Source organism: Periophthalmus magnuspinnatus, chromosome 16 (genome assembly GCF_009829125.3).
Source record: "Periophthalmus magnuspinnatus isolate fPerMag1 chromosome 16, fPerMag1.2.pri, whole genome shotgun sequence".
In the NCBI taxonomy this organism is placed as follows: Eukaryota; Metazoa; Chordata; class Actinopteri; order Gobiiformes; family Gobiidae; genus Periophthalmus; species Periophthalmus magnuspinnatus.
The window spans coordinates 21,337,827-21,365,743 of record NC_047141.1 but is presented as its reverse complement, the minus strand read 5'-3'; the positions used below and the strand labels follow the sequence as shown (position 1 = coordinate 21,365,743).

The 27,917-nt window shown below is 38.9% G+C and overlaps 1 protein-coding gene across 1 annotated transcript in view; it reads right to left on the bottom strand.

The window, feature by feature from the left end:
- The window catches only part of LOC117383696 (CUB and sushi domain-containing protein 3-like), a 185,091-nt gene that overhangs the window by 148,671 nt on the left and 8,503 nt on the right, over positions 1 to 27,917 (bottom strand). The window contains 1 exon segment of the mRNA XM_055228152.1: positions 6,344 to 6,566. Within this exon segment, the coding sequence (XP_055084127.1) occupies positions 6,344 to 6,566 (223 nt within the window).

Genomic DNA, 27,917 nt, shown 5'->3' with positions numbered 1-27,917 from the left:
TAAAATAGGATATTTTTTACTGACAGAGGATTGACTGTAGACCGCTCGATTAAAAAACTCAACCATCTCATTGACAATTAGACACAACTGAATCACAATCTCTCCATCTTTCGATTAATTGCCCAGCCCTAACCTGAGCATAGATTCACCAAGCACAAACCACTTAATAGAGAGAGCTGGCACCTATTGGCAATTTGTTTTAGGAGAATTCTCCCTGCCTAGAATAGGTCTCATCCAATTTGACAACACACGACGGGATGAAGGATTGTAGAAAAAAATTACACATTTTTTAAATGACAATATTTCACAAGGATGACAGAGACTCAAGTCATTTGAGAGAAGACAGAAATAGGAAGTGCTCTAAAGTTTAGACATAATAAGCCATTATGGACACTGAGATTTAGTGATCTGCCAAAGAAAATGATATCACCTAATAATCGTTAAGGACATTCAAAGAGGGATTTTCATTGTGATAACCACTAGAAAGTATAGCTCAAACTAAAGCAAAATTCATTAAATGTACTCCTATGTGTTTTGTCTTAATAATGACACTGCTATTTCTCTGTAATAAGATTGTCATTAGTGCAGAGAATATAGTGGTGGAATCTAAGGTTGAGTGGAACTTCATCTGTGACTCCAATAATGAGTGTCTGTACAGCAGCTCTGCACACTGGGGATCGATCCTGGAGCCAGAGCAGCAGCAGAGAAGGAAACTTCACTCAGCAAAGAGAATACATACATCAATGCACTCACTCTAATCACGTCCATCACCACACCATTCTTTCCCCTCTTGAATATTAACCATTGCTTTTGTCTGGCTCCCCTCTGAGTTATAGTTGTAATTAATTAAAAGCATTAATAAAGCAGACGTCTTTAATCTGTATCAAAGTTTCTATATATAATTGCACCAGAGGAGATGAGAAAATGAGAGCTAACTTCACCTGGGTGAGACAAACATTCCCAGTTCAGAGTCAAGAAGAACAAACCAGCACTGCCTTATATGGAAATGAGCACCTTACAAAACTTTCATAACAGGTGCCTTTGACAAAGTTAAACAAAAGGTAAGAAAAAAGAATACTTAGAACTGCTTTTCACTACTCCGACATTTTCCATTCAGGGAGCAGCATTAATTGCGTAGAATCTGGCCCCAAAGCAAAGCAGAAGAGGAAATTGTATGTGTTGGAATGTGGCTTTTTCTGGCAGCAAACCACATAAACCCACATGATGAAGGGATCCAATGCTGGGATAAACAACAGTGTGACTAAATGACAGAAAACAAAGTTGCTATTTAGAGGTTTGGGGCTGGATTAGAAAACACCCATCAACATTTGAGCTGTTTCCTCCTCTCGCGGTGGAAGAATGACTGGTGCTGTGAGTCCCAGCCACTGAAAAGCCGGATTAGAGCGTTGGCAGCATCTCAGATATCAACTGTTTCAGTGCGTGTCTGTTTATTTCTCAATTGTTTTGAAAAAAGGGCATCTGGGGACGTAAGACATAATTGCAGTCTCAAAAATGATTAGCTTTTAAGCATAACTGGAGGTACTTTTTTTCTTACTTTGGTGTGAAAAGTGAGGTCAACTAGTCCTGAGAGCTGTAGCAATAAGCACGAAGTTATTTATTGTTGTAACCTGAGCTATCTTTTGCCATCGTCTTCTAAGTTAGTCCGAGGAATTCCGCTGCATTTATGGGGTCTGTCCATAGAGATTCCACATGGAGACCTGGTGGCGCTGGCTTTGCAGTGAAGGTGAAGAGGTGCTGCATTGTATGGGATGCTTGGCCACACCCTTGACAAGTGTCAGTGATGTCAGTGTCAATCCAACTGAGGTATGAGCTTAAGTGCATGAGTAGTAGTAGTAGCAGTAGAAGAAAAATTACTGAAAATATGCAGCTGTGAAACAACAACAAACAATTAACATGGTGCAATAATGTGACATGGCAAATAATGTTGCCAACCTTGTCCACTATGTATTTCTCTGTCCTGGCCCCACCAAACATAATAAACTCATAAAAATGTCAGACTAACTGTTCCAATTAGCTTGCTAGACTAACGGACCAAGCTCATGCCTGGTGAAATACACAATGCATCTACTGTTGATTAGCACGAGTAGTGCTGCTTTCAGAAGTAGTTTGAAACATTGCCGCTCATTGCCTTACAATAGCACTGGCTGAATGCCTTCAAGACAAGGAGTGAGGGTTTCAAAAGGTTCATTTGTTAGTAAAATTTTACAGTCCATAATTTCTTACAAGCGCAAAACCAACAACATCTGTAATCACATATGATGACATTATTCGTTGTTGCAGTGCCATTATGCAGGCATTAAATCCAAATCGCGGGCAATAAAATACCTTTTGTTTACACAACATTGACATGAGCTCCGCTTCTGATTTATCAGTCATTCACTGACTATTGTAATTATGCAGCTGCCAAAGATTTACTCTGCATGTGCTCTATAGATGAGCAAAGGCACAACAATGTCAAAAAAATACTTCCTGCCTTAATCACAACATATTTTAAGGATTATTTGGCAACGTGAGCAGTGAGAGTAATAACCATAATATGGGCAGAGCAAAGTGATTAAAAGTCATCAAGTATGAGGACAGATCTTTACGAGTCTGACCTTGGTCCAATATGCAACAAAATGTAGCTGAGGTTATTCACAATTAACAGTGATTCAGTTAAAGCATGTGCTCCGCTATCACCGCTGTATCTGGTAGATCCACATCTTATTAACCTTTGACCTCAGAGAAGGGACAGGGGAGGAGCAGGAAATGAATATGGAGAAGAAAGAGAGCAGGAGCATAGGAGGAGGAGAGGAGTAAAGGGGAGAAGGAGAGGAGGAAAAGAGGGAGAAGGAGCAGCTGAGGAGAAGAGGAGCAGAAGAGAAGGTGCAGGGGAGGAGGTGGGGAGGAGGAAAGAAGGATGACCAGGAGAGGAGGACTGAAGGAACAGGAGCAGGCGAGGATGAGCTTGGGAGGACAGGAGGAAGAGGGGAGGAGGAACAAGGGAGAAACGGGGGTGAAGAGGGGAGGACAAGAGAGGGAGGTGTCGTGATCCCTGTTTGCTGTCCTCCCGTGCTGTGTTCCCCCCTCCCTCACCTGCCTGTCTCCGGAGCTGGGTGGAGTCCTGCTCCTCCTGCACCTGCAGCCCATCTACGCAATCAACACCACCTGCTGTGGATAAGAGGAGTGAGGACCAGACACTCGGCGCTGGAATGTCTACATGTTTCACGTGAATATTGCTGCCTGGCTTAGTACCTTGATATTTTTGTAAGCTTCTTGTCTCATTGGAATTTTGACTCTTCCCCAGACCTCCGCCCAAGAACCAGCTCCGGACCCCCTGCACCTGCACTTCTACCCCGGTATGGTCTTGTGTTATCCTCGTCCTGCACTTGTGTATCTCCCCGCTCACGGACCCGCACCCACGCTCCCCAGCACCTCTGGATTCCTGAACTATGTTTGTCTTTTGAACTACTCTGTGCAGCAACATCGTTCCCCGGCCTTGTGGATCTATGAACTTTGATTTCTATTTCTAAGACACTGTTAAAACTTTCGTGAGTCGCGCAGTTTTGGTCCCTCCGTCTTGCTGGTTACGACAGGAGGGAAGGATTAGAAGAGGAGAGGAGCAACAGGAAAGAGAAGGGTAAAAGCAGAGGCGCAGTGGAGTGCACTGTGAACCATGTTTGTAGTCTGCCATAGCATTTCGGTGGATGAACTAGCATTACCCGACAAAGATTGGGGAATTATGAAAAATCAAGAGGTTTTTGGCGAGTGGCAATGAATTGACTGAAAGTGGTTAATGTGAGATTTATAAATGACACGCTAAGCTGTTTTAGTTTTATGTAGCAATTATGTACCAATGTAGCAATTAGCTGAGACTAAATACTGAATATAAATTATTTTCAGAATTGGCTGAGCTTCATATGTGGGACAGGTACTTAGAGGAACGTGGCACAGTGTTGCTGCATTGGAATAACCATTGGCCAAGACCTATTATGAGCATATGGAATAGATTGATATGTATTACTTTATTATTATTATTATCATCATCATTATTGATCCACAGCAAAATAGTTTAAAATAACAATAAAACAACATGAGACCAATGCAACACTGAATCAATGGCACAATTTACACTTACACTTTAACAGCCAAAACAATTCATCAAGAAGACAAAACAAAAAACAAACACCAGCCTTGTTGGATTTTGGAAATAACTAAGCAAACTAATAAGTAACGAATGGTATGTCAAATCTATAATTCTGTTTTGTTTTACAGAGATATTTAAAAACAAAACAAAACAGGTCTTTAAAGAATATATACTAAATACTTAATCCTGCAATACTTCTTCTCTCCTACTTCAGGATTCATAGCATCCAATATTCAGGCCTATCCACTAATTACAATCTTACAATTTGGTCCAGGACAATAAGCTTCTCCAGCTCAAAATTATGGACTGTCATCTCAACAAGATTATAAATTTCTGCTCAAAATTCAATTACCGAAGTGTGCGCTGCTCTGTTGAGAGAATTTACTGTCCGAATCATGCCCACAATGTCCTAATAATTCAGTTGTGCAGGAAAGAAATATGGCTAACAATGAAGAGAGTGTTTCAGTTGCGGTTGGATATGTCCCTTTGTACAAACACAGCCAATACCTTAGAGTGTGCAAAAAGAATCAGGGAGAAATGTAATGTTTGTTTTCTTGTTTTGTGCTCTTTCTCCATTCTCCATCAGTGAAGCATTTGAATAGCTGACCCATACATCGTCGAGGCCAATGCAGAACACTCATCTGGAAAGAAAGGCTACAGAATGCTGGAGGCTGCCCGTGTCTTTTGGGGAGCTGGGTTTTTAGTCTTAGAAAATACATGTACACTCTAGTTTATACAATAATTACTAAGAAAAATATCAATCCAAAGGTTTTAGAGTAAAGATGTGTCATTATCAGTTGCTGGTGGACACTGCTTTATATTTATCTGAGGAGCTGAAACTAGCATATCTCTTTGTATACAGTTTTTGTTTGTTGGCTAGGTCTATTGAAATACACTAACTGTGAACTTCACTTGAGTCATATTTTGCATAATCATTTGAGCCCCTAATGGGTGCCCTCGTTTTGATTTAGGTTATCTCTCTGAAACCTTTGTGCAGTTGACAGAATTCATTTTTTTCTTCTGCTGTGGATCATACCAGGACAACTGAGGGATTACACAGACAATAATTAGAAAGGAGTTTTATTCTTTCTGATTTGAATATCTATGCCCTCCTGTCTATAACAAAAAGAATTAAGAATGAAAAATTAAAGGGTTGAAGCTGCTAACAAAGCAAACAGTCAGTGGGTGAAGTCTTGCTGTGAAATAACAATAGCAGAGGCCAGGTTGAATGAACCTTCAAGATTCAATATCGATTCAGGAAAAAATAATGAATCCTTTGACATTTTTTCACAGACAAAGGTTGATTGTTGTTATAGTCACAGCAAATAACTTGTATGGCACATTAGCACCCATCTTAGCAAGTAAAGCAATTCTCTTAAGTTAACGCAGATTTTTTTATTAAACAGTATTTTACTTCTATGGGGAATTAACTACTAAAACATAACATATTTAAATAACCATGTTGCCTTTTATTGTTTTGAAAATGCTATATTACCTGAAAACAAGATATTAACATGTTTTAGTCTCATTTTCGTTCTTGACACACTGAGTCCCCCCTTCCTTCGCTCCCCGTGAAAAGTCACTCCACCTTCAGAGCACTATCACAACACAATCAGCATGCATCCCGCTGATGAAATTATTACCCATCGCATCAGGTTTGTCGAGTTGTTGTGTGCAGTTTTGTATCATGCTTTGTATATTTATGGAGAATTGTCGTGCTTGTGGGCTGGGCACTGCACAGAATCTTACAGCTAACTGTAAGGAGGATGTGAATAGGGCCCAGGAGAGACCTCAAAATTACTCAAACATGCATGGATGACATCTACAACCTCTTGAGGCACGTTTTTGATGAGGGAACATTATAACACGGTAGAAAGCTCAAAAAATAGATTTTGCATAATACCCTCTTTAAATAATTATTTACATACAGCTTGTTCCGACACCAAGTTGTTTTTTTCATTTTTCTCACCTTTGTACCTGATCTACTTTGATTTCTTTTTTTTCACACGACTCTCTGGGAACATGCAATAGATTATTACATGAAACAAAAAATCCAGATTCTAAGATCAGAAAGCCATTCCAATCTCTATCATGTGGACATTAAAGATGAACTTTGGTCTGGATGATCAGTGATACTCAGATCTCTCACATCTTTGGGCCCCTGCAGATTTCAAAGCAGAATGAAGTCTTCCTTACCTCGTTCTGAAGTTGGCCGGGTGCGGATGCCCGTCATACAAAGATAAAAAGTCATATTCCTCTTCCACTGCAAAAGATTGAAAAACTATATGTATTCTGTTCCCCTCTTCGGCCAAAATGACCCAGGTACAGTTCGCTCCATTTGGATATCCATAGGGAAAACCTGGGCTCTCTATAGTCCCATTCTTTCCTTTTAAAGTGCCTCCACATGTATGGATAAAACCTGCAGAGAGAGACAGAGAGAGAAAATAGTCTTAGAACACTAAAGGGTTTTGAATGTTCCAATTATAAAGATAGGCTTCAAAATGTATTAAAATGTTATAATAAATACAGATATGCACAAAAGAAGATAACAATGAAAGCAATTGTATTTTCTAGCAATAAACTTCAGCAATCCAGTTTTATCCTAGAAAAACTTCCCATCAGAGCAAGATTTCCACTGCACTACACCAACTAATTATCTGGGTAGAAAAATAAATCTGTACTCCAATTAATTGTAAAATTGCAAAATACATCTAATAGATAGCACACACTTACTAATGTCAAACTGTATTTAATTGCATATTACTCTTTACCTGTAAGAGCCAAAACAGTAAATCATTATGTACTCTTCTCAAGCAAGCAATTATATTTGAATAGTATTAAATATTTCATTTATAATGCTTGAAAAATCTCATTATTGTATGTGAAAAATTTAAAAATGTTCTTTTCCCCAATGTAAACTGTTGTTGGGTATCTCATCATAATGGACAGATGGTATAGGGCAGTCCAATGCATTATTGAGGTGTGCTTTCTGTAAATAACCCGATTGCATCCGTGTTGCTCATTTTTCCAGAGGGCTTCTAAACCCCAGAGATAAAACCTAAGCAGGGAGCTGACACACAAACTGCATTATATCAGGCTCACAAACTCTTAAGAGCAGCCTTCTCTGCACCTCTTTGCACCTTGTTATACGACCTTAAAGACAGAATCCTTACTGTACCATTAATTCAATTTACAAGGCTGTATGGCTTTTACACATTCCCTAATAGTGTGGACGCAATGCAAAAAAGTCAGTTTTATTCTAGGGCTATCTTGCATGTTGTCTAATGGAACACAACCTTAATTAAGATGCATAGTTTATCACTCACAAATGACTCTAGTGTAATTAGCTTTTCACACTCTTTAGGTAAAAAATGTTTAGTGAGTGCCGCACACAACCACTGCAGTATGAAAGGAAGAGAGAAGGCATGGATCACTTGGCATCTCTGCATCACAAATGGCCCCTAACAAGACACAGCAGACACACACTACAGTCATTTTTCTTTATAAGATGTACGCCCTCCTTATAAATCGACAGGAAGCAAGCAGTCCAAATGTTAAACAGTGAGACAAACTGGCAATTAATTTCCATCTCCCGTCAAGCTGCTCTAATTTCATTATTTTTTTTGGCCAAATCTGGCAGCTGTTTATGGTTCTTGAGACAGAGGTGTTCTGGTAGACATGTGTGACAACTGGCACTGTGTAAAAACAGCTGTACTCAATGGTCAGCAGTTCTGTTCCAAATAACAACTCTAAGGGTGTGGTCACATTTGCAATTTCCGACTGAGCAGGCTATTTGAATACACCAAACAAGCCCACCCTGGTCCACTTAGTGTGTTAGTCATGGAACTCTGGTGTTAGTGAGACTAAAATGCATGGTTTGAAAATGGCATAAAAACACAAAAATAAGCACACGGCGAACAACAGCAGGTGAGGGAACTTAGACAGGTGAGTGGACAAAGTTTAGAAAAATGCATTTACATGAAGTGAACAGATCGAAGTTACCCACCAATTTGAACTGAATAATTTACAGAGTGTCCTTTCTATTCAAAGTCAGTAAGTCAAAGTCGCTTCTCCAAACTTGATTTCATTAAATAAAAGTCTACTGTAATTTCTTCTCATTTCTATCAAACGTGGATAAACTGCACTCTGCATGCTGCACCACTTCCTCCTGGAGAGTGCTGGGACTGCGCCCTCAGTCAGCTCAGTTCATTTGACAGAACTCAAACGTGAACATGAACCAGACCAGTGACATCATAAGCACCAGTGCAGAGCGTCTCCTGAAATGCACAGAGGCCTCCAGACTAATAAGTGTGAACTCATTCTAAAAGGCTTTTCAAAATAGGCTACACTCCACAAGGACCGAGGTCTCAGCACAACTGCATGAGCCAAAATCTTAAAACATGGCAAAAACAAGTTTAAACGTGATATAAAGTTGACCTAATATAAGCCTGTTAAAACTAGTTATAGCCTGGGGTTAACATGAAACTTAAACATAGGTTAAGCAAAATAAGAACTAAGAAATAAAAACTGGACTATTTAGTCAGTGGAAATAATTACAGGCCTACTTAACACTCACATAGTGCTTAAAATGTAATATGAATATCTACAGTGGTTTATTTCAACTACCTTCCAGAGCATATTAAAGATCCTAACTTAAAGCAGTTGGAGCTGTTTATTTGTGCTATTGTCCACATAAATGCCCAGTCCACCAACACTAAATCACCCTGATGCGGTGATCAAGCCGACTGACCTTCACTTTACACTGTTGTTGACACTATACATCACCTCTCACAGGTTATATGGGCTTAGGCTACTGCTACTGCATCAAACCACACCCCATTAGTCTGAATGTGCTGGGACCAAACCGCTGCCAAGTATTGTCCTGTGTCTAACTAACAATTATTTCTGTTACCATTAAGCAAAGGGGGTAATGATGGTGAATGTGGAGAACAGATGCACTGCCTACAGGAGTGAGCAAAGCCAACCTGTGACACTGCGCATTACTGCACCTCCAAAGGCCAATTATAACAGAGCTCCAGCAGTTTGATTAGGCACCATTATCATGTAAAAAAGATACATTATGCCATATGTTTGGATTGGTAAGGAGCCAAACCGTGCGTTTAGTGTGTATTTGAACAGTGAATTTTTCGGGGACAGGGGCTAAGTTAAAAATGCTGACCCATTAACAAAGGGTTTGCGAGAGCGAGGAACAAGAGAGATATTTAAAATTGAGTAACGCAGCTTTAATTAAGGGTTTTAGAGTTTAAAAGTGAAAGTTAATTCATCTTGACCCTACCTCCCTGGAACCATGCAGTTATTAAACAAACAGTTGTTCCATTACTGCTTGTGTGGTAAGGGTGTATAGTCTCACATTTCCAGAAAAGGTAGAAATTTCACTCATAAAATGAATCAGTAATTAAAATCAGATGAGTTGAACGAGCCGTAAGATCCACAAGAGATTTGTCCCTTCTTGAAAAAGCGTGTGAAGATAAGAAAGCTTTAAAGATAACGCAACATGTGGTTTCAATTTATAATGCTTTGTTGCAGGAAGTTAGATTTGAGATGTTTGCCAGCACTATTTTTCCTTGGCCGTATCTGGTGACACAAAGCAACCTGGCTTTTCACACCAAAGGAAGCTTTAAAAGTATAGTGATTGAGTCTGTTACCACACACTGCATTATCTGGACAATACTGTCTGGCCCTGACCAAAAGCAGTATATTGCTTCATAATGGAGAGAAACAAGCAATTTACAAAGGAAGGGGGCCCACACCATACAACCACCTTAAAAGTATAGGTCTATCCTTTTCAGAAATTGCAAGGAAAGTGAGTGTCAGTAAGTACAGTTTCTCTGTCTCCAAAAAGCGCCAAAAGAGAAAAAAAAACAACTCAGAAAGCCGAGAAGGGCTGGCAGACCACAACACAAGTCCAGAGTCAATAGTTTGCGTGACAGGCGGTGGCTCATGGGACACTGGCAGGAAGACGGTTTACTTTCTCCTCAGAAGGATGAGGGGCTCGCAGAAGCACGACAGTCAGAAAGCCTCATACAAAGGGGGAAATGTAGGTTGTCACAGCATGAAACAACGGAAGTATCAAAAAGAAGACCTCGTTATCCCTACTGAAAATGTAGCATATGATGATTGAAATCACTGTGGTTGGTTTGCGTGCTTATTGTTATTATTCAAATCATTATTTGCATTTGTTCCATAGTCAAAGAGATGTGATGTTATTGATAATTTTGCTTTCTGTCTCTGTGGGAGGGGTAGCACAATCACAACATGCACTGCTCAAATGTGATATAGCATTGCATCGTAAAAAGATGTTTTCTCTGTCAAGTTAAGTCACTAGGGGTATGGTTGGCCTGCTGAATACAAACAGAATGTGCATACTACACAATGCATAGCTAAAGAGCTTGGAGAAGCATGCATATGATTGAGAAGAGATTGATAGAGGCGATAATGACCTCAGCCCTGTGCACAAGCCACTGTCTGTACTGCACTAACAGTATGTAACCTCAGAAGTCTCACCTTCTCTGACAACAAGAGCCGAGCTTGTTTTAATGTGAAGTGGACCACAGCAGCTCTCAGTCCACACTCTGCATATGACAGTTAATTCACACTTGTCAAATTACAATGTTACAAATTACTACATGGGTACCTACATGGGTACCAATTTGTGTGTCTGTTTTTTTTGGGTTTTTTTAATGAGAATTGGGATAATTCCATTGACTTTTCATCAGAGTATATTGTTTTTACCATATGAGATTAAAGAGAAAAAAACATCTGATCCTGTGGCATATGCGTAGGCTGTTCTGCATGTTGCGGAATAGTACATTACCTTAATCTCTGGTGACTATACAATGCTTATGCGCTTGTTATTCAGCTGTGTCTTTCACAGTGTCTTGGCTCTGCTCATCATTTGCACCACTCAAGGTGAGACGTTCATCCAACTGTTGATGTTATGATGTTTCTGGGAGCATTACGACAGTGTTAAATTTAGAAATCCCTCTAAAACTGTTGCAGGTTGCTAGGCAACACTAAATAAGGTCAGTGTGGACTGATATAATGTGAAAATGATAGGGTTTGATAGGTTTTGGTGAGTGAGTTATAGTTACGTTCTCTATGTACGAAGGATGTGTCTGTGATATTCTCACATTGTACAAAGAGTTCCTATGTGATGTGAAGTCTCTATGCCTTCAGGAGAGCAGGCTGTGTGTGAACGCTTGTCAGCCCTGCATTTGTCCAGGTTTCATCGTGTTACGCCCTCAGCACCACTGATACACCACTACACTTCCTTTTTCTTCCCCCTGGCACACAAAAGTCTGGCAGCCTGACAGATCTAGACAAATAAGGTAAAACTCTATAATGTGTTGTATTGTCAGACAGTAAAAATAAAAGCATAGTAAAAAATATGCATGGCCTCACTAAGCACAGTTCCTGATTTCAGTGCACAAGTAGATAAATGTGTAAATGTACGACCCATCTTCATTTTATCAGTGAATAAAATCATGTTATTCTGCATTAATAGAATACTTCTTTGTGTTGATTATTTAAACAGGTCTACAGAGGAATATGGAGGAGAACAGGTCTACCCGAGAAGGTCAGCCGCCCCGCTAATGTGCACTTATTATCCTTTTATAGGTTACATTTAATTCCCTTTAGTGGAAAAAGCTGAATCAGACTCGTACGGGGAGGGAATGCATGACATTACTCCAGAGGAATACTAATGCCCTCCTCACTGTGTTGTCAGAGTCATGGGATTAACATTGCAATGGAGTGGACGGTCCCATAGTGCAACCGGGGATATGAATTGGTTTTGTAATTACATTTGATAATTACTTCATTGTGGGTGCTTGATGGACTTTGTATCCATAGCTTTACATGACTTTGCCACTAGAAGTATAGCCACTAAAGTCAGTGTCATTTTAATTGGCAATGATTCACGGTACCCACGTTTTATGAAGATAAAAGTGGGCATCGGGGTGTTTATAGGTCCCTTTTGCAATCACCCCGAGTTTATACCTACTCCACGTGGCTCGATTAGTCTCTGAAATATTTCTCTGCTTTGAAGGCACTGAATAACTAATGCGGTGAGAAGAAGTGCCTTTCCAATCAAGGGGCATTTGTGCGGCGGATTGTTCGGATGTTCCAGTGACAGAACAAATGCTGTCTCCAAGTGTCTCTGTCTCTCTTCTGTCTCAAGACTACATCATATTTATCTCACATTATCACTGTATCTGTCTCACTTATGCTCAGATACACTGTAAAACTGTCAAAAATACATCTAAAGTCACGGAAGGAGACATTTCGCAGTATGGTGTAAACCTATATCTGTCTTGTATGATTTAATTACAGGTTTTAGTGCTCAGAAATACCTTGAGAAACATATCTAGCAGAAGCAATTATCCTCGCCATGGAGACAGGCATCCAACATTAGAAAAGCTACATAATGTTATCCGAACGTGCTTATCATTTGACTTGAAACTTTTTATTACTTTGAAATTATAATGCAGGCGCTCATAAGTCATGGCAGTTTATAAAAGGCTCCAAATTATAATTACGTCAATTCCCACATTTAGAACCGAGTATGAAAAACTTTTTGTGTGATCCAGAATTCATTTTTACAGATCATCCACACCCTTCATTATCTCTCTGCTCCATTACGTTGCTTGAATCCATCTGTTCATACACTGCAACTTTCTCTTGCATTTTCACCCAGCATCTTCTGTGGATTTTTCCCATAAACTGACTGCAAACAAATCTAAATTCTTTCTTTTTACACTCACTTGTAACATGTTAAGTACAGTCATCTCCGTAAAAGTGCATCTAAAAACACAATTGTTAGCATTCATCTCATAACTTCAAAGAGGAAAATGCAGCCACAACATCTGCGTCAGTGTGCAGGAGAGCGGACATGCCTTTAATCCATTAACTCCTCAAGGATGCATTATGGGTATTTTTTGGATTCGCCTACTTCGACCCTTCATCATTACTCCAATTGCAAAATGCACTCCCGGGGGTTTCATCGACCCTGTGTTAGCGCCATGCTACAACACCACCGACCATAAATTGTGATGAGAAACCAAATTAACAACATGCTGTGAGTGCGCAGTAGGGAGAATGTGGTTCAGAAATATGAATCAAGATAATAACGCAAAAGTCTGGCAGGATCGGGGCCCCAGCAGGCAGCAGGCTGGCTGACAGACAGCTCAAGAATGGGCTCAGCTGTTTCACAAATAGTTACATTTAGCCGTGGCCTTTGGATATGCACACACATATGACACTTGAGTGCACCTTTGATGCCAATAACAGATTGTTTTACATTTGCTTTTGGGAAAATGAGATGCAGAAGATGACAGTTGTGTCTCTGCCCCTGCCAGGCTCCTGTGCGCACAATTAGAACAAGACAATCATGAAATTTTGAAAGCAAATAAAAATAAAAAGAGGTCAACAGCACAATGACAGCAAAATACGCACAACTGAGAACTGTGTTTAACTCCAGCAGTCAAACATGAAATAGAAGAAAACAGAAATCTTTTCAAGTTGATCCCATTTTATGGACATATGGCTGGGATAGCCACAACCAACAACTAGGGATGCATAGATACTGATGGGGAATTGGTTCCAGAATGTCGATCCAGGCAATATTTGGTCTGTGCCAGTATCTGATAATGACTTCAATTTTAACATACAGCACAAAATCAGCTGTTAAGTTGTTATATGAAGGATAAATGGAGCTCAACAGTGACCTCTGTTTAGGAAGCCAATTAAATTTTTCCCATAGAGATTGAAAAAAATAAAATAAATACAGATACTGAAAGTTTGAAAGCTCGCTCAGGTATAATCAGCTATGTGGTGACTAATGACCACAAGACCTATACTTTTATTTAAAATCTGTTTCTGAAACTTTACAAACCGCAGAATCTTGTGTTTTAAATGAGCTTTGTTTGCGACTTCAAACAGCCGTGTTATGAATATTACTTACCACGTAGCTGATTAGCTTCCATGATGCCTTTGAACTCTATGGGAAAAATTAATGGAAAGTTTACTTCCAGAACCGGAGCAGACTTTAGAGTGGACAGGACTGTTGAGCTCCATACCAATTCTATAACTCATTTATATCAGTTAAATTTGTATGTTTTTTCTGTGCTGGTATCGACTGACATCAGGTGAATAAATAAAAAAATACATAAAAAGAAGCAGAATTTTGTTGCAGATAAAACTACTGTTGGTCTGGCAAAGCAAAGACATTGACGTAGCAGGTGTTTCATGTCCCCATTGTGTCTTCAAACTGGTCTGTCACTCTCATAAGTGTGCCGAGTGAGTCTGAGTGCACATCCATATTTATTTATGTGAGGCGGCTTTTGTCGAGCTTGTTACAAATGCAAAGGGTGAAGCAATCAAAGCGCACAATGTGATTCTCTTTGGGCTGCCTTTTCCGAGACCAAGAAAAATCCAGGAAGAAAGAAACGGTTCATTCACTGCACTGATAAACTCTGGCTGAGTCATAAATAGAGCAGGGGCGAGCTATTATTCTCGGGACTTTTTCATTAGAGTCAAAATCACGAGAAAATAAGAATAGTTGTAACAGAAAAAGACATACACACACGATTACAGTAAAAGGTACAATATTTAGACCAAGATAATGACAAAGCACATGTATTGTAGGGAACATAGTGGCTTTATGCTTTATGCTTCGTAGACAGTGCACTTCCTCACGCTGTTAAAAAACGTATCCCATCAAAGTTTACGTAAGCACATAAAACAGCCCAAAAAAAAAGAAAGAAAAAGAAAAGGAGCTGTATAAAAATCAATATTTATTAATATCATTAACTCCAAGGCAACAAACAAGAAAATAATGTAGTGTATATGTACTGATACTATCAAATGCCCGATGAATCTAAATCAGTTTTATTGCTATTGTCAGTGAACAAACTAGGAGCTTGCTTTAGCGGTATGGTGCAACATTAAACACTATGATGAAATAAAAATACAAACAAAAATAAGGGTCTACTTTAAAACAAGGAAAATAAAATAAGATAAGAAATGGACAGTATGGGCAGAACAACAGTGCAAAACATTGAGTTCAAGTAGGTTAATTATGTAGGTTGTTTAAAGTGATAAGTATTATAGAGAGTTCATAAGTCCAGCGGCAGAGGGGAAGAAACTGTTCTTGTGGTGTGTGGTTCTGCTCTGAATGGACAGTAGCCTCCTGCCTGAGGGGAGTGGCTCAAATAGCCTGTGTCCGTGATGACAAGGGTCAGCTGTGAGCCGACCTGTTCGCCCCTGAGTGCTGGAAATGTGCAGGTCCTGGAGAGATGGGAGGCTGCAGCTGATCACCTTCTCAGCAGAGCACACAATGAACTGCAGTCTTTGTCCCTGTGGCTCGAGTGTACGTGAAGAACTGCAGCATCATCTGAGCTGGCAGCTCGACTTTCCCCAGCTGCTGCAGGAAGTACATCCTCTGTTGAGCTCTTCTTGATGAAGGAGCTGATGGTGGGCTCCCACTTGAGGTCCAGGGTGATGGTGGTGTCGAGGAAACGGAAAGAGGCCAGAGTGATGGAGCGAGGGGGGGCGGAAGGGGGGAATGAATGAATGTGAAACTAATTGTAAGTCTGTTAATTGAAAGTTCATGACAAAACTCAGATTTTTGTTTAAATCATGTGTAATGGGATGTCACAATATCAAATTTGTGTTAACTTACTTCTATTAAGTGTTGAATTTTCTCAATTTTTCATGTTTTCTGACCGTAACCCAGCAACACGTTCATTCACATCGTCTATTAAACGATTCCTCTAGTGTGTGATCAGCTATATAAAATCAAACTTTCTGAAAGATGAAGTGAAATTAAAATTACATATACACACAGATAAAATGGACATTTATGTTTACTTAATTGTAGTAAATGAATAGAAAAGACTTCTAAATTTGCCTATTTTTATTTAGGTTATTGCATTTAAATTATAACCAGAATAACCACAATTATCAATAATCAAATAATCTTTTGCGTGTCTAAAAAACTAAGTCCTTAGAACATACTGATTAACTGCCATGGCAATTGAAGTAGCCATTGTCATTTTAGCAGGAGGAGGAGGTTCTGATTAACCAAGGTCACTGAACACAACGCACTTCATACAAATGATGTAACCTTTTGGAGAAGAAGTAAAGCATTTACAGACTTTAATACTAATCCAAGACAATACTAAAATCCCATTTGACTAAAAATAGTCATTCATTTGTTTTGTATTGTCAGTCATGTTGAACCATGGGTGCTAATGTACATTGTTCACCAACTTCTTTGATTTGAAAACACACTGCTTTTTTTTTAATCCCTTTTGTATTCGCTTGTGTGAAACAACAGCGGTGGTCCCTATTTCATATCCAGCTTTCTCAAACTTGACTGGACCAAAGTTATGAATTTTTCGCACAATACCAAAATAACCCAGAGCCAAGGAGAAAACCATTGATTTTTGCCATTCATTTATTTTTGCTGTATTGAGATGGAGTTGAGAGTGGATAAAGCCTCTTCTGCTCTCTTCTACTATGGGAACACCTAAAACATGTCTATGGCCAAAAAAAACCCCAAAAAAACTAAAATAAATAAAACCAAGCAAAAAAAAAAACATTAAACATTAACTTCTTCATATTAGGGATATCACCAAATTTGAGTTTTACAAATATTCTGAGAAGAAACGTCACAATGTTACAATTATTTAGTTATTAAGATGACCAAACAACTGTGAAATCACTATTCACTTTGATTCACATTGTCTGATTGTCATTGACCAGCTTCAGCTAAATCTAATAAAAAATTTAAAAAAATCTTAATGTGACTTAAAAAACACACTTTAGTAAAAAGTCACATTTCTATATAGCGCTTTTCCACCTTCAAAGCACTTTACATCAAGAAACCACTCCTCCATTCACACACACACACTCTGGGAGGCGAGATGAGATAAGTATCTTGCCCAAGGACACAACGACAGCAATCATCTGTGACAGCTGGAATTGCACCGCCAACCTGTGAATCAGTGCATCTGACCACTCAACCAATGATGTTTACGATAAGAGCAGGATTTAAACTGCCAACTTTCGGATCAGTGGACAAACTGGACAATACATGTGAGTAAATTAAACTGAATAAAAATGATGTTTAAATTACTTATTAAACTCTCACAAATATATGTTTTTGTCATTATGATTATATTGTAACCTGTATAACCGGTTAATCTTGATATCACTAATATCCAACCAAACCATTAACAAAAGTTGCATGTTCTCAGTCTGGATTAAGGATGCAACTGAACTACAGAAACATGCCCAAACGACTATAAACCAGGACGAGGGGGCTTTTTTACTCTCACACACCTGAGATGCTGTCCTGAAGAAGTCGGACTGCAGTTGTCCTGCCTCCACCAGTAGGAAGACAGCGCCAAAACCTGTTTAAATCAGCTGACGGGACATGTCACAGCAACATCACATGACCACTCTGAGTAAAACCGCTAGTGAGAAGTCCAAACTGTCAGGTATGAAAACAAACTAAACCTTGGTGTAGAAAAATAATCTATTAAAATAAATTAATGCAAGAACCTCATTGGGCTATGTTCTCAATGTTTTTGTTCAATGTTATGTTCTTTTTTTTTTTTAATATCTGTATGAAAATGCTTCTTTCCAGCGTGGCACCAGAATGGGGAAACCACTCTACCATCATTTTTCACTGTCACCATGACTCTCTGGTGGGGGTGGAAGAAAAAGGGTGTTTAGCTGATTAGAATCTGCAAGCTCACCACAACATGCCTGTAAACCACGCACAATGCACTTTTAGCCCCCGATCAAAAATTATAGCCTTGTATGTTAGTAAAAAGGCCTAAACAAACTAAAAATAAGCCCACTGTTTTCTAGGGTGTCAGTTGAAGTATTAGTCGAGGTAGTAAATATGTTGTTAGGTGCTTTGATTTATCACGGCCGTAAAAAGGAGCGATTATGTGCCAAAGGGAGGGGGGAGGGGGCAGTTTACCGGCATCCAAATTATTATTATTATCAAACAGACTCGCGGGTGATGGATGTGAGACGAGGGGTGTGAGTGATAGCCTGTCTCAATCAAATACGTTAATGCACCATCACCAAATGTGCTCGAGAAATAAGCGCCTGACCCCATCTTCGGGTTAAAACACCAAAGCTCTTTCGCTCCTGTCAGTACTACAGGATGATATTGAACTTTGGTATCACTAGGCCTGTCATGATAAATACTATATTGACTTATCGTTCATTATATGACAGATGGAACAATCATTTTTGGTTGGAAATATTCATCATTGGTACTATTTCTTCGCACTAGTGGGAACATTTTGGTTATTTTTCTGTTCTACGATGAGATTTGAGCTGTAGAAGGTTGAATTATGAACTTTTATGATTCTTTATGGATACAGATTAAATACTTATGTGTTGCATTCTCCTGTTTATTAATTGCAGCTTATGTTTTTTACAATATTGTACATTTAGAATACTGTATGGATAATTCTGCTTTATGGTTTGGTTGCAACATTGTTTATTGTCTATATTTACTTCAGCAATACATCGCACTTGAGACTGTGTTATCGTGACAGGCCTAGGTATCACAATTATCATCATCAAGTTGCTGACAGTTTAAGCATTTTATGTATATGAATAATTATAACGTTGATATTAACAATAAGTTGCATATTTAAATAACTGTTATAATACTTTGTAAGCGAAAACAACACTGATCTACAAGAAAGCATCATGGAGAAGTCTTTTTTTCTGCACATTCTGGTGATCTAATGGTGATTATCTTGGTTGGCAATTATCACAATTATATAAAGTGTCTGATGAATGATTATTGTTAACCCTTTTATTGCAATAAACGATATAGCTGTGTATTGTCCAATCTCTAGTCAGTACATACTCAAAAGATGTTATGCAAAGAGATAGATTTCACTTTCATAACAAACACATCAGTATAAGTCTGTACAAATATTACAAAGAGTTGACTTTCTAATTTGAATAAAACAGTGAAAAGTGCACATGCGTCATATCTGTGGGTGAGCTTGTATTTATTTTGTTAGCACTACTGAAACTGCATAAAAAATTGCTACAGAAAATGTGTGGTGATTTTTTTGTTTGTTTGTTTGTTTGTTTTGAAGTTTAAAATCATGCGTGGTTTTGTTATTTTAGTTCAAAAGTCTTTTTTTTAGTAGAATGTTAAAATGTTTTTTTGTTTTTTTTTCTTGTTTAAATTCGTTGTAAAAGTGTCAAATGTCCAGCCCACACAACCCAATTATATTCCAAAATTGCAGCCTTGGTGAATGGGAGCACTCTTCATGTACTTTTGCTTCAACAAACATGACAGGTTACACATTAAACTCTGGACAAAATAACCAGTAACAATGGAGTGCCAGCACCAGTTGGGCATGTCATACAATTCTGGTGAAATTAGATTTTTGAAACATGTCAAAAATCAAGAATAAAATGCAAAAATATCATTGGTTTTTCACTTTACACTCTTGTGTCTTTGACAAAGCGTTGGCGCAGGGGCAGTGCAGTTTGTTCCTTTTTGGGAACACCATGACCACTCGCCAGAGCTGGGCAGGATTAAACCTCTGTACACACTGTGCTGAAACTACCACATTCTTTTAAATAGATTCTATCAATGGAATTATATGTATTGTCAAAACAAACTTATTTTACTGTAACAATGCTCAAATGTCAACTACAATTGGCCACATAAGGAGCGTGGCAGTGTTGGGGACTTTCCATTTCTTCCCCTTTTTTAGAGATAGTTTTGGCTCATAGGCTTTATTTGCTAGGACAGCACAGCAGGGGAGGGGGGTGAGAACAGCGGGAGACATTCTGCAAACTGGTGGAGCTGGATTTTAACAATGCTGGATCGCACATCTAACTGAAGAAGACAACAACAGAAGGATCTCCATGTCCTCTAACAATGTTAATAAAGATCTTAGGTTGAACACAAACCACCATGCACCAAAACACCTAAAGACGCTTGGCTCTATCCTTGAATCAATATCCAATAAAAGGGGAAAAAAAAGGTTTACTAGTAGATCTAAAGAGTCAGCAAGTGGTGGAATTATTGGCAGCCTGTTCATTATGTGTTGTCCCACATTAATGGCTGTGGTGCATTGTTGAGATTCCTATCCTAAACAGACTCCTGCCACTTCTGTGATTACGGTAGAATTATATTTGGTCATTCAGAACTAGTAAGGGAAGAAAAAGAGCTTTTCCTTTCAAGAAGCACAGTGTTTTACCTCTTGCGGTGTGGATAGAATTGCTGGGGTCCACAGCATGATTCACAGAGGAGGTGAATACACATAAAAAATAACATCTCAGGGAGCTTTCATGCCAGCAATACTTCCTTGTCAGTGAAGTTTCCATAAGCACTTCCTATGTGAATATGAGTTGAGTTTTGAGTTGAATGCTCTCCTGATTGTTCAAGTATGTATATTTTTCTACTCCCAAAAGTTTACATAACAAGGTAACTTACCATATTTAACTGTTGTCTTAAATACCCCATAAAAGTTGGAGATTTAACTCAAAATATGGATTCATGACAAAAGATGTAATATCAATGAAAAAAGGGTCTTCACTTTTTGTGTAGAACTCCAATATGTCCACACTGGCATTTTCATTTTATCATGGTATTTACTATGGTGAAGAGGGATGTTTACTGTCAGTCTGTCTCACTTCCTGTTGAAGCTGCCGCATGTATCAGTCTGGCCTCAGCGCCTGATTCTCAATTCCTCATGAATAAGAGTGGCGTATGCTTAGTCAAGGACACCTCTTTTACGCCAATGGATTTCATCATTGTTCTCCATGATGGGCTATCACAATCAGATAGCGAGCCAACAGCACCACTCCCAGCAATCAAAGTTTAAGTGCAAAAGACCCGCACTGATTTGCACCTGACCTTAAAGGTGAGTGAGCCAATATAGAGATATCCATCAGGCAGGGCTGGTTACAGGGTAAAAAAGTGGAGAGATAGAGCTGTTACTGACCAAAGCAAAGGTCAACAAACATCCGGGCCACTCGGCAGCCCAATCCACACAGCTGTTCCAATACAGACAGGCAGACAGCAGCAGTGAATGATGACAAATATACTGCAGATGTACATCAGTTTGTGTACAGCCATTCAAACAGAAGCTCTGAAATATGACCAACTACAATCTGAATACAATGCAAGTCAACAGTAGCTCATTAACAGTCGCGAGTACATTTTTTTTCTATAACTTTGGCTTTTCCTATCAGAGTACGCCACATATCACACGTCTCCACCGCACAGTGTTTTCTATATTATAACTGATGTAGCTGTTATGCCTGAAGCCCTTCCAACACAATTCTTTCCATTTTTCAGAGTGCTAACATACAGTATTGTTTTTAATCCCCATTGTGGCTGGATATAATACAATATTATGTAACATTTGAAATATAAAAATTGCCCAAAATTGTAAATATTGATTTGCCTAACAACAGAACTGTACTCATTCTATTACAACAGAGAATGTGTGAGAATGAGTTTCACTTTTGAAGGGCACTAGCTCGCAAAATTCATTTGCTTGTAAAGAAGTATTTCAATTGAACAAAACGCAGAGAACAAAAGCCCGAGGCAGAGTGCGCATTGTATATTGTCTTAAGATAGTGAGGACCTAGCCACTTCAATTTCTACAGATATTTAGAGCTAATTGTTTTTAGAAGTCCATGCACACCCTAAGATCTATGATGAGGCAGGGCAAATCGGTTTTCTTCAGGCACACAACAAGAAGGAGTACGATTAGACCTAGACAGCTACTGCCTTTAACAGGAATCTTTAATTGATGTCCCCAAAGAAAAGAGATGTTTTATGCTGTTACATTTCCCAAAGTAGTTTTAAAGATAAAAGAAAACACAACATGAATGCATGCTCCTTTGATGCTGTAGACTTTTTAAATAAAGAATTGGCAACATTAAGATTATTTCTAAAGCCTTGAAATACTGCTTTGGGGCCAAGGATGTAATCACAATCTGTAAACCCATAAACTCTAATAAGTGTTTGTTGGTTAAAGTGAGACTAAACACCTAAACTCAGCCCAAAACTGCATTTATGTGGTCTTTGCTAAACTGAGCAGTACCTGGAGGACTAAAGAAGAGAGAATGGAGGAGGGGCGGAGTCTGAACATATAAGGAACAGTGTGATTGGTCTAATAGGTATCTGCGCCTCAAACCCCGCCCCTGCAGCAGGTGTTTGTAATCAGAAACACCTGGCTGCAATCAGGGCAGAGGCCGTTACGCCACCAAATATCTGAAATTGGGAGTGGCCACTAGAGCCAGGCCACACCCATTTTATACATTTTTGACCACCAAGCTGCAAATGTACCAAGGTTGTACAAAAATTGCCAATAGAACAGTAGACCATGCTATTCACACCATATAAATAAATCAGTAGCAAAAAGTTGATTTAGTGTTTAGTTTCACTTTAAACTGTTTTCTTATCTTAACCCTATTGTGGTGGATGCTATCGTCATTGAAAGAGCGCGGTTGTGGACTTTCCATAACCGTAACTCCGCAACCAATTATTCTATCATGTAAATTCAAATGGCATCTCAAAGTAGAGGCATGGGGCTCTTTAAATATTTTACTGTCATTACGGTAATGTGCCTGCGTCCTCCCTCGAAGATGACCAATCAGAGTGCGGAAGCCTTGGGGATTTTCCCAGTCAGTTACTTGATGCATCAAAGAAAAAATATGGATGGATATGTAAAATAGAGGTAGTTGTGTGAAAAATGCTGTACATTCTGATAGTTCCTTTAACATGATTTTTATGGCTAAAAAAAGAATAAAAATCTAGGCAAGCTATACTGGTCTATACTGTGCTCTGTCCTTAAAGGTTTAATGTTGTTGTATTCCTAATTTCAGACAACCAGTACTATCTTCATGCAATAAAACTTTTTCCTCCATGATCAAACTGACTCATCAACAATCAAAACCAAACAAACCAAGAAGAATGATCTAAAACAGAGATAAACCATTCGTTCAACTGGGCTGATATTAAGTTAGTAAATCTGAAAATATCATATATAACTGACAATAGGGATGAGAGATTTAAGTGAAGAGGTGAAGTGTGATCTATGTAGGCCAGAGAACAGCTTCTGTTACCACTTATTTTTTATTTTTTTGCTCCAGAAGTTAAACTTTCTGCAAAAGTTCTGTGTTTTTCTCTTGCTTTTCTTCTCAACTCCTCCTTAGAGCAATCATCTCCTTCTCATGAAATGTGGATCTCAAAACTCATTCAGCACGGTCCTTTTCCACCAGACTAGTGTTTTGCTTCTGCATTTGTTTCAGTTCTTCGTTCAAGGCACCCACCTTCTCTTCACAGGCAATGGACATTTGAACTTCTTGTATCTTCATCTGGTCCATTTTTGCCTCCAGATCTGAAACTTTGTCCTTCAGAGCTTTGGTTTCTTGCACCTTCTGCTCCACCTGCTCCACAGAGGCTTGCAACTGGACATTCTTCTCTTGCACAGCCTCTTTGAAATCTTGAATAGATTTCTTGAGAGCCGTTGTCTCCTTCTTTTAGCCATTCCATGTTTTGGTGGGCCCCTTCCTCTTTCATCTTGCATCATCCTTTAGTTGCAAGTTAACGTCCAGCTTCTCAGAAATCTCAACCAAAGCAGCCTTTTCAGCTTTTGCAGTTCATCCTGATGGGATTGCCTTAGGTTTTCCAACTCCAAGATAGTGGTAGATGTGTGAAGTATATTAAGATGTAAAAGTACATTCCAACCCTTACTATATGATATGTTAAAAAAACAATAAATAAGCACATTTTTCGGGGGCCTTTACAAATTAGATCTAAATACAAACTACTTGCTTGACCGAATGACCACTTCTGATTGGGTATTTATTTGTGGTGCTATTAGTTTCTTAAGCACAATTGAACACTCCCACCTCTCCATACTCACGACACAGCCGCAGTAGCCCTTACATACTTGTTGAAAAAGACAAAATGGTCGTCATACAAGAGAACCGGCAAAGAGCCTCTCCGCAGAATCACTTTGACTATATGAGTGTGTACCACCGCAATTTGGAGAAGGGCTGTGAAATATTCCATTTGTTGGTTTTAAATTGCTAGCCACTGGGGTGAGAAAATACTAAAATCAAATAGAGGACCACACTGACTGCAGCTGGCATGTGTGCAGAATAGAGACACACAAAGAATAACACAGGTTGTGCCTCTGCCTCACCAACTATAATAAGTGTCAGCCGTGTCGTGTGTGCTACGATACTTTAGCTACTTCCCAACAAATACTGTATTTCATGTCCAGACGCCAATACATCCTCAAAGTACTATTGAGACATATTGCACCTGATGCCATGTCATTGCTCTGTGATGCTGAGAGCCAAGAACACAATAGGATGTCTGTCTCCTCTGGCCTCAAGTGCTAAAATAAACCAACACCTCCAAAAAACAAACATGAAAGAATAATGTGTGTGTGTGGGTTTTTTTTGTTGTTGTATTTTTTAGTAGCAGCGACACAAGCCATGATTGTGTGTCTTGTAAACAGCTTCCACATTAGCTTCACACTCTCTATTTGGATGCAAGAGCTGGGATAGAAATTTGGTCCCAATCCAAATGTAAAAACACTCATTAACATTTAGCAGGTTGCGGAGCTGCCAAGTATTCCGCATGGAGGACGGTTAAGCTCATGCTGGAGCAACTGTTGACCTGAAAACTAAGCCATGTTGACTCTGCCCCCTACAGGCCAAGTCAAAGCAGTGACATGTTAAGCGGGACTGTTGGAGCATATTCAAGTCTCAGAAAAGACACACCAAAATACACATAATTAGACGGACTGGATTTCAACAGATTAACAGTGTTGATCAAGAACATATGCTTTTAAAATCACTCTTGTTTAGTAATCACAAAGATGAAAGTCTGGTCTGTCTCTATTTGTCATTCCAAACTAGTGAATTTAAATGAGCAAATTACAAAAATGAAAGATGAATAAGAATTCAATACAAAAAGTGAGTGTTACTTCAAATATTAATGGACCAATAATAAACTTTACTCTACTCGGCCCCCGCTAACTGCTCTACTGCTACTAACTGTGCTACTGAACTATATTTTATAACCACTCACTACCACTGACTATAGTAGTATTTCTTCTTCCACTACTACAGATACTACAAATTATAACTAATTCAACCGCACTACGACTACTATTACAGCTGTTCAAATTGATATCGGGAGGAGGGCCTGTATCCATTATAGCACTAAAGTTAAAGATTTTACGATTCTAGCCTATTTCCCATTTTTGCAATTCAATATACTTACATCTACAAAAAAAAAAAAAAAAAAAAAATGAGAGAGGAAATGGAATATTCAGTGTAAAACTATTTTGGTAGGACCTTGTTATTTTCTACCTCGGGACGTGAATATAGCTGACCCAACAAGATGCTTTTACCACTTCAATATCTACCCCATATTCCTTCCACGCAAGCCGTATCACATTTATATTTGTATCTCTCTTTTTACTATTTTTATTTGCTTGTACATCTATCCCCTATTGGTCTGAACTGTAACCGGGACTTGTACAGTAGCTATTACTCTCCCAGTCTCCAGACATCAGCAGATCTCCACCTGCAGCCACGAGGTGCTGTACTGTTGCGTTTATTGCCCTTAAGACTCCACAGGTCTGGAGCTTGAGAAAACTGCTAGCTCTGCAAACAGCTGAAACTCAAGCAATATCTATCAGCTGCAGGCTTTGGTTCAGCTTTTCTCATACTGGTGACATTGTGTGTCCTTGTTAATGCAGTTATGAAAGCAAATTAAAGCCAGGTTTCAAACTGAGAGGGGACAGAGATGGATGAATAAGTAGTTTAATAGATGCAGCGCCACAGGTCTAGGTGCAGCGCTTAATGTCCACAGCATAAAACCCTGACGATGGCCGCTTCATCAAACCACACTGCAGAGGAGTGGATCAGCAGAGCCAGCAAAAGAAAGTGTACACTTTACTGGGGAACGGAGATGGGAAGTAAATGAATACATGTACCAAGACCAATGACAACTTTTAGTAACCGTTTAGTCAGTGATAAATAAATGCAACAGACATAAAGCTGTTTCAACCCTTATGTTATGTCTTTTTTTTTTTTTTTTTACACGCAACTCAATGTGAAACTATTCCAAGTAGTCAGAATAAAGTACTCTAATTGGGCCATGTACCAGAATATATTACAAAGTACACATTACTGCTATCACTTTAATTAATTAAGATGTAATTTAAGTAATTAAGCTGGCCGGTCTTGTTGTAATTCTCACATACCACCAGTTGCGCTGTCTGATAGTGTGGCAGCTCTGGGGAAGGGGGGGTGGAAAAAAATTAAAATAAACTTACTACTTCGCAGGTATTCAATATTCTGTAACCAAATAGATGTTGTTATTCTTCCCAACATTGCTGATGAATGCAATGGGAAATGAGAGTATTTCAATTGTTTAATTGAAAGTTAAATATGTTACACATTTGAAGTGATAAGATACAAGAATGTGTAAAGGAAAATCAGCAGAATACACACAAGTTTAACAAATGAAGAAAATGAAGAAGTGTAGCTGAAAGTTCTTCCCTTAATCTCATACCAGAAAAGAATGTGCCAAAACTAATCAGCATTAAGATTCCCTTGAAAAGAGATGGGCCGTCACCTCAAGGGGCTATTTTTAGTAATAAATAAATGATTCATGTCTTTAGCAAATGTCATGTTTTTAGCAAATGCAATCTTGCTAATTGATACCAAAAGGGTTTGCTACAAAACAGAAATCATACAGAAATGCATTCAGCAAAATGAAATATTGATCTTTACAGAGAAATGTCTATCCATGGGTTTAAGAATTATGACAAATTAGGACTGTTGCCACAGCAATTGACACAATATATAATATCTGTTGAACGTGCAAAAGTCCTCAAAATATTGAATATACCAGGAAGTTGAAACATATGAGGGTCAAGCAAAAACATAAAAAAACACACGTTACAAGTTATAAGAGGCACATTGCACTTTGCTCTGAAATTAAAGGCAAACTATTTAAACTACAGAAACACTTATTCTCAGAGGCGCATCTTTGGTTTAGTGAATGGTAGTATTTGTCATGCAATCCAAACTCATGTGAGCTCATTTGAAAACATCTCCAACATCTCACCAGTCCATGTCTCCTCTCAGTGCCGCCCACACTATTTAACAAGGAAACAGAGATTCAACAGCGTTATCTTAAACCACACACTCAGCTATCATTTTAATTGCTCTTGAAATGTGCCAGGCTAACACATAGCAGTCGCACGCTAACCAGTCTACCTCTTCAATTACCATCACATCTCGTGGCTTTGTTTCTTCGACTCTGGGCCCTCAGCCCTCAGCTCCACTGTCACATATCAAAACATGGAGCTGTCAGAGCCAGCAGCAAACAAGAGCAGCACTGGAGAGGGCCCAAGGAGTTATGAAGCTACGCCTACAGTTTGGGCTGATGGAATACATTATAATGAATTTATATAGTGGAGTGTGTATGGTATCAGCATATAGTAGCATAGTGAAACCATTGTGACGTAGGTATATGATGGAAATGGGCAGTTATCGTTTATGAAAAGGTGCAGGGAGGCACAGTGGCAGCCAGGGAACAAGCCAGTATATTCTCAGAAATGGAAGTTATTATAACATATTAATGTTATACTGGTTTACATAAATGGACTCAATTGGTCAGTTTGAACACGTTTTGTAGCAT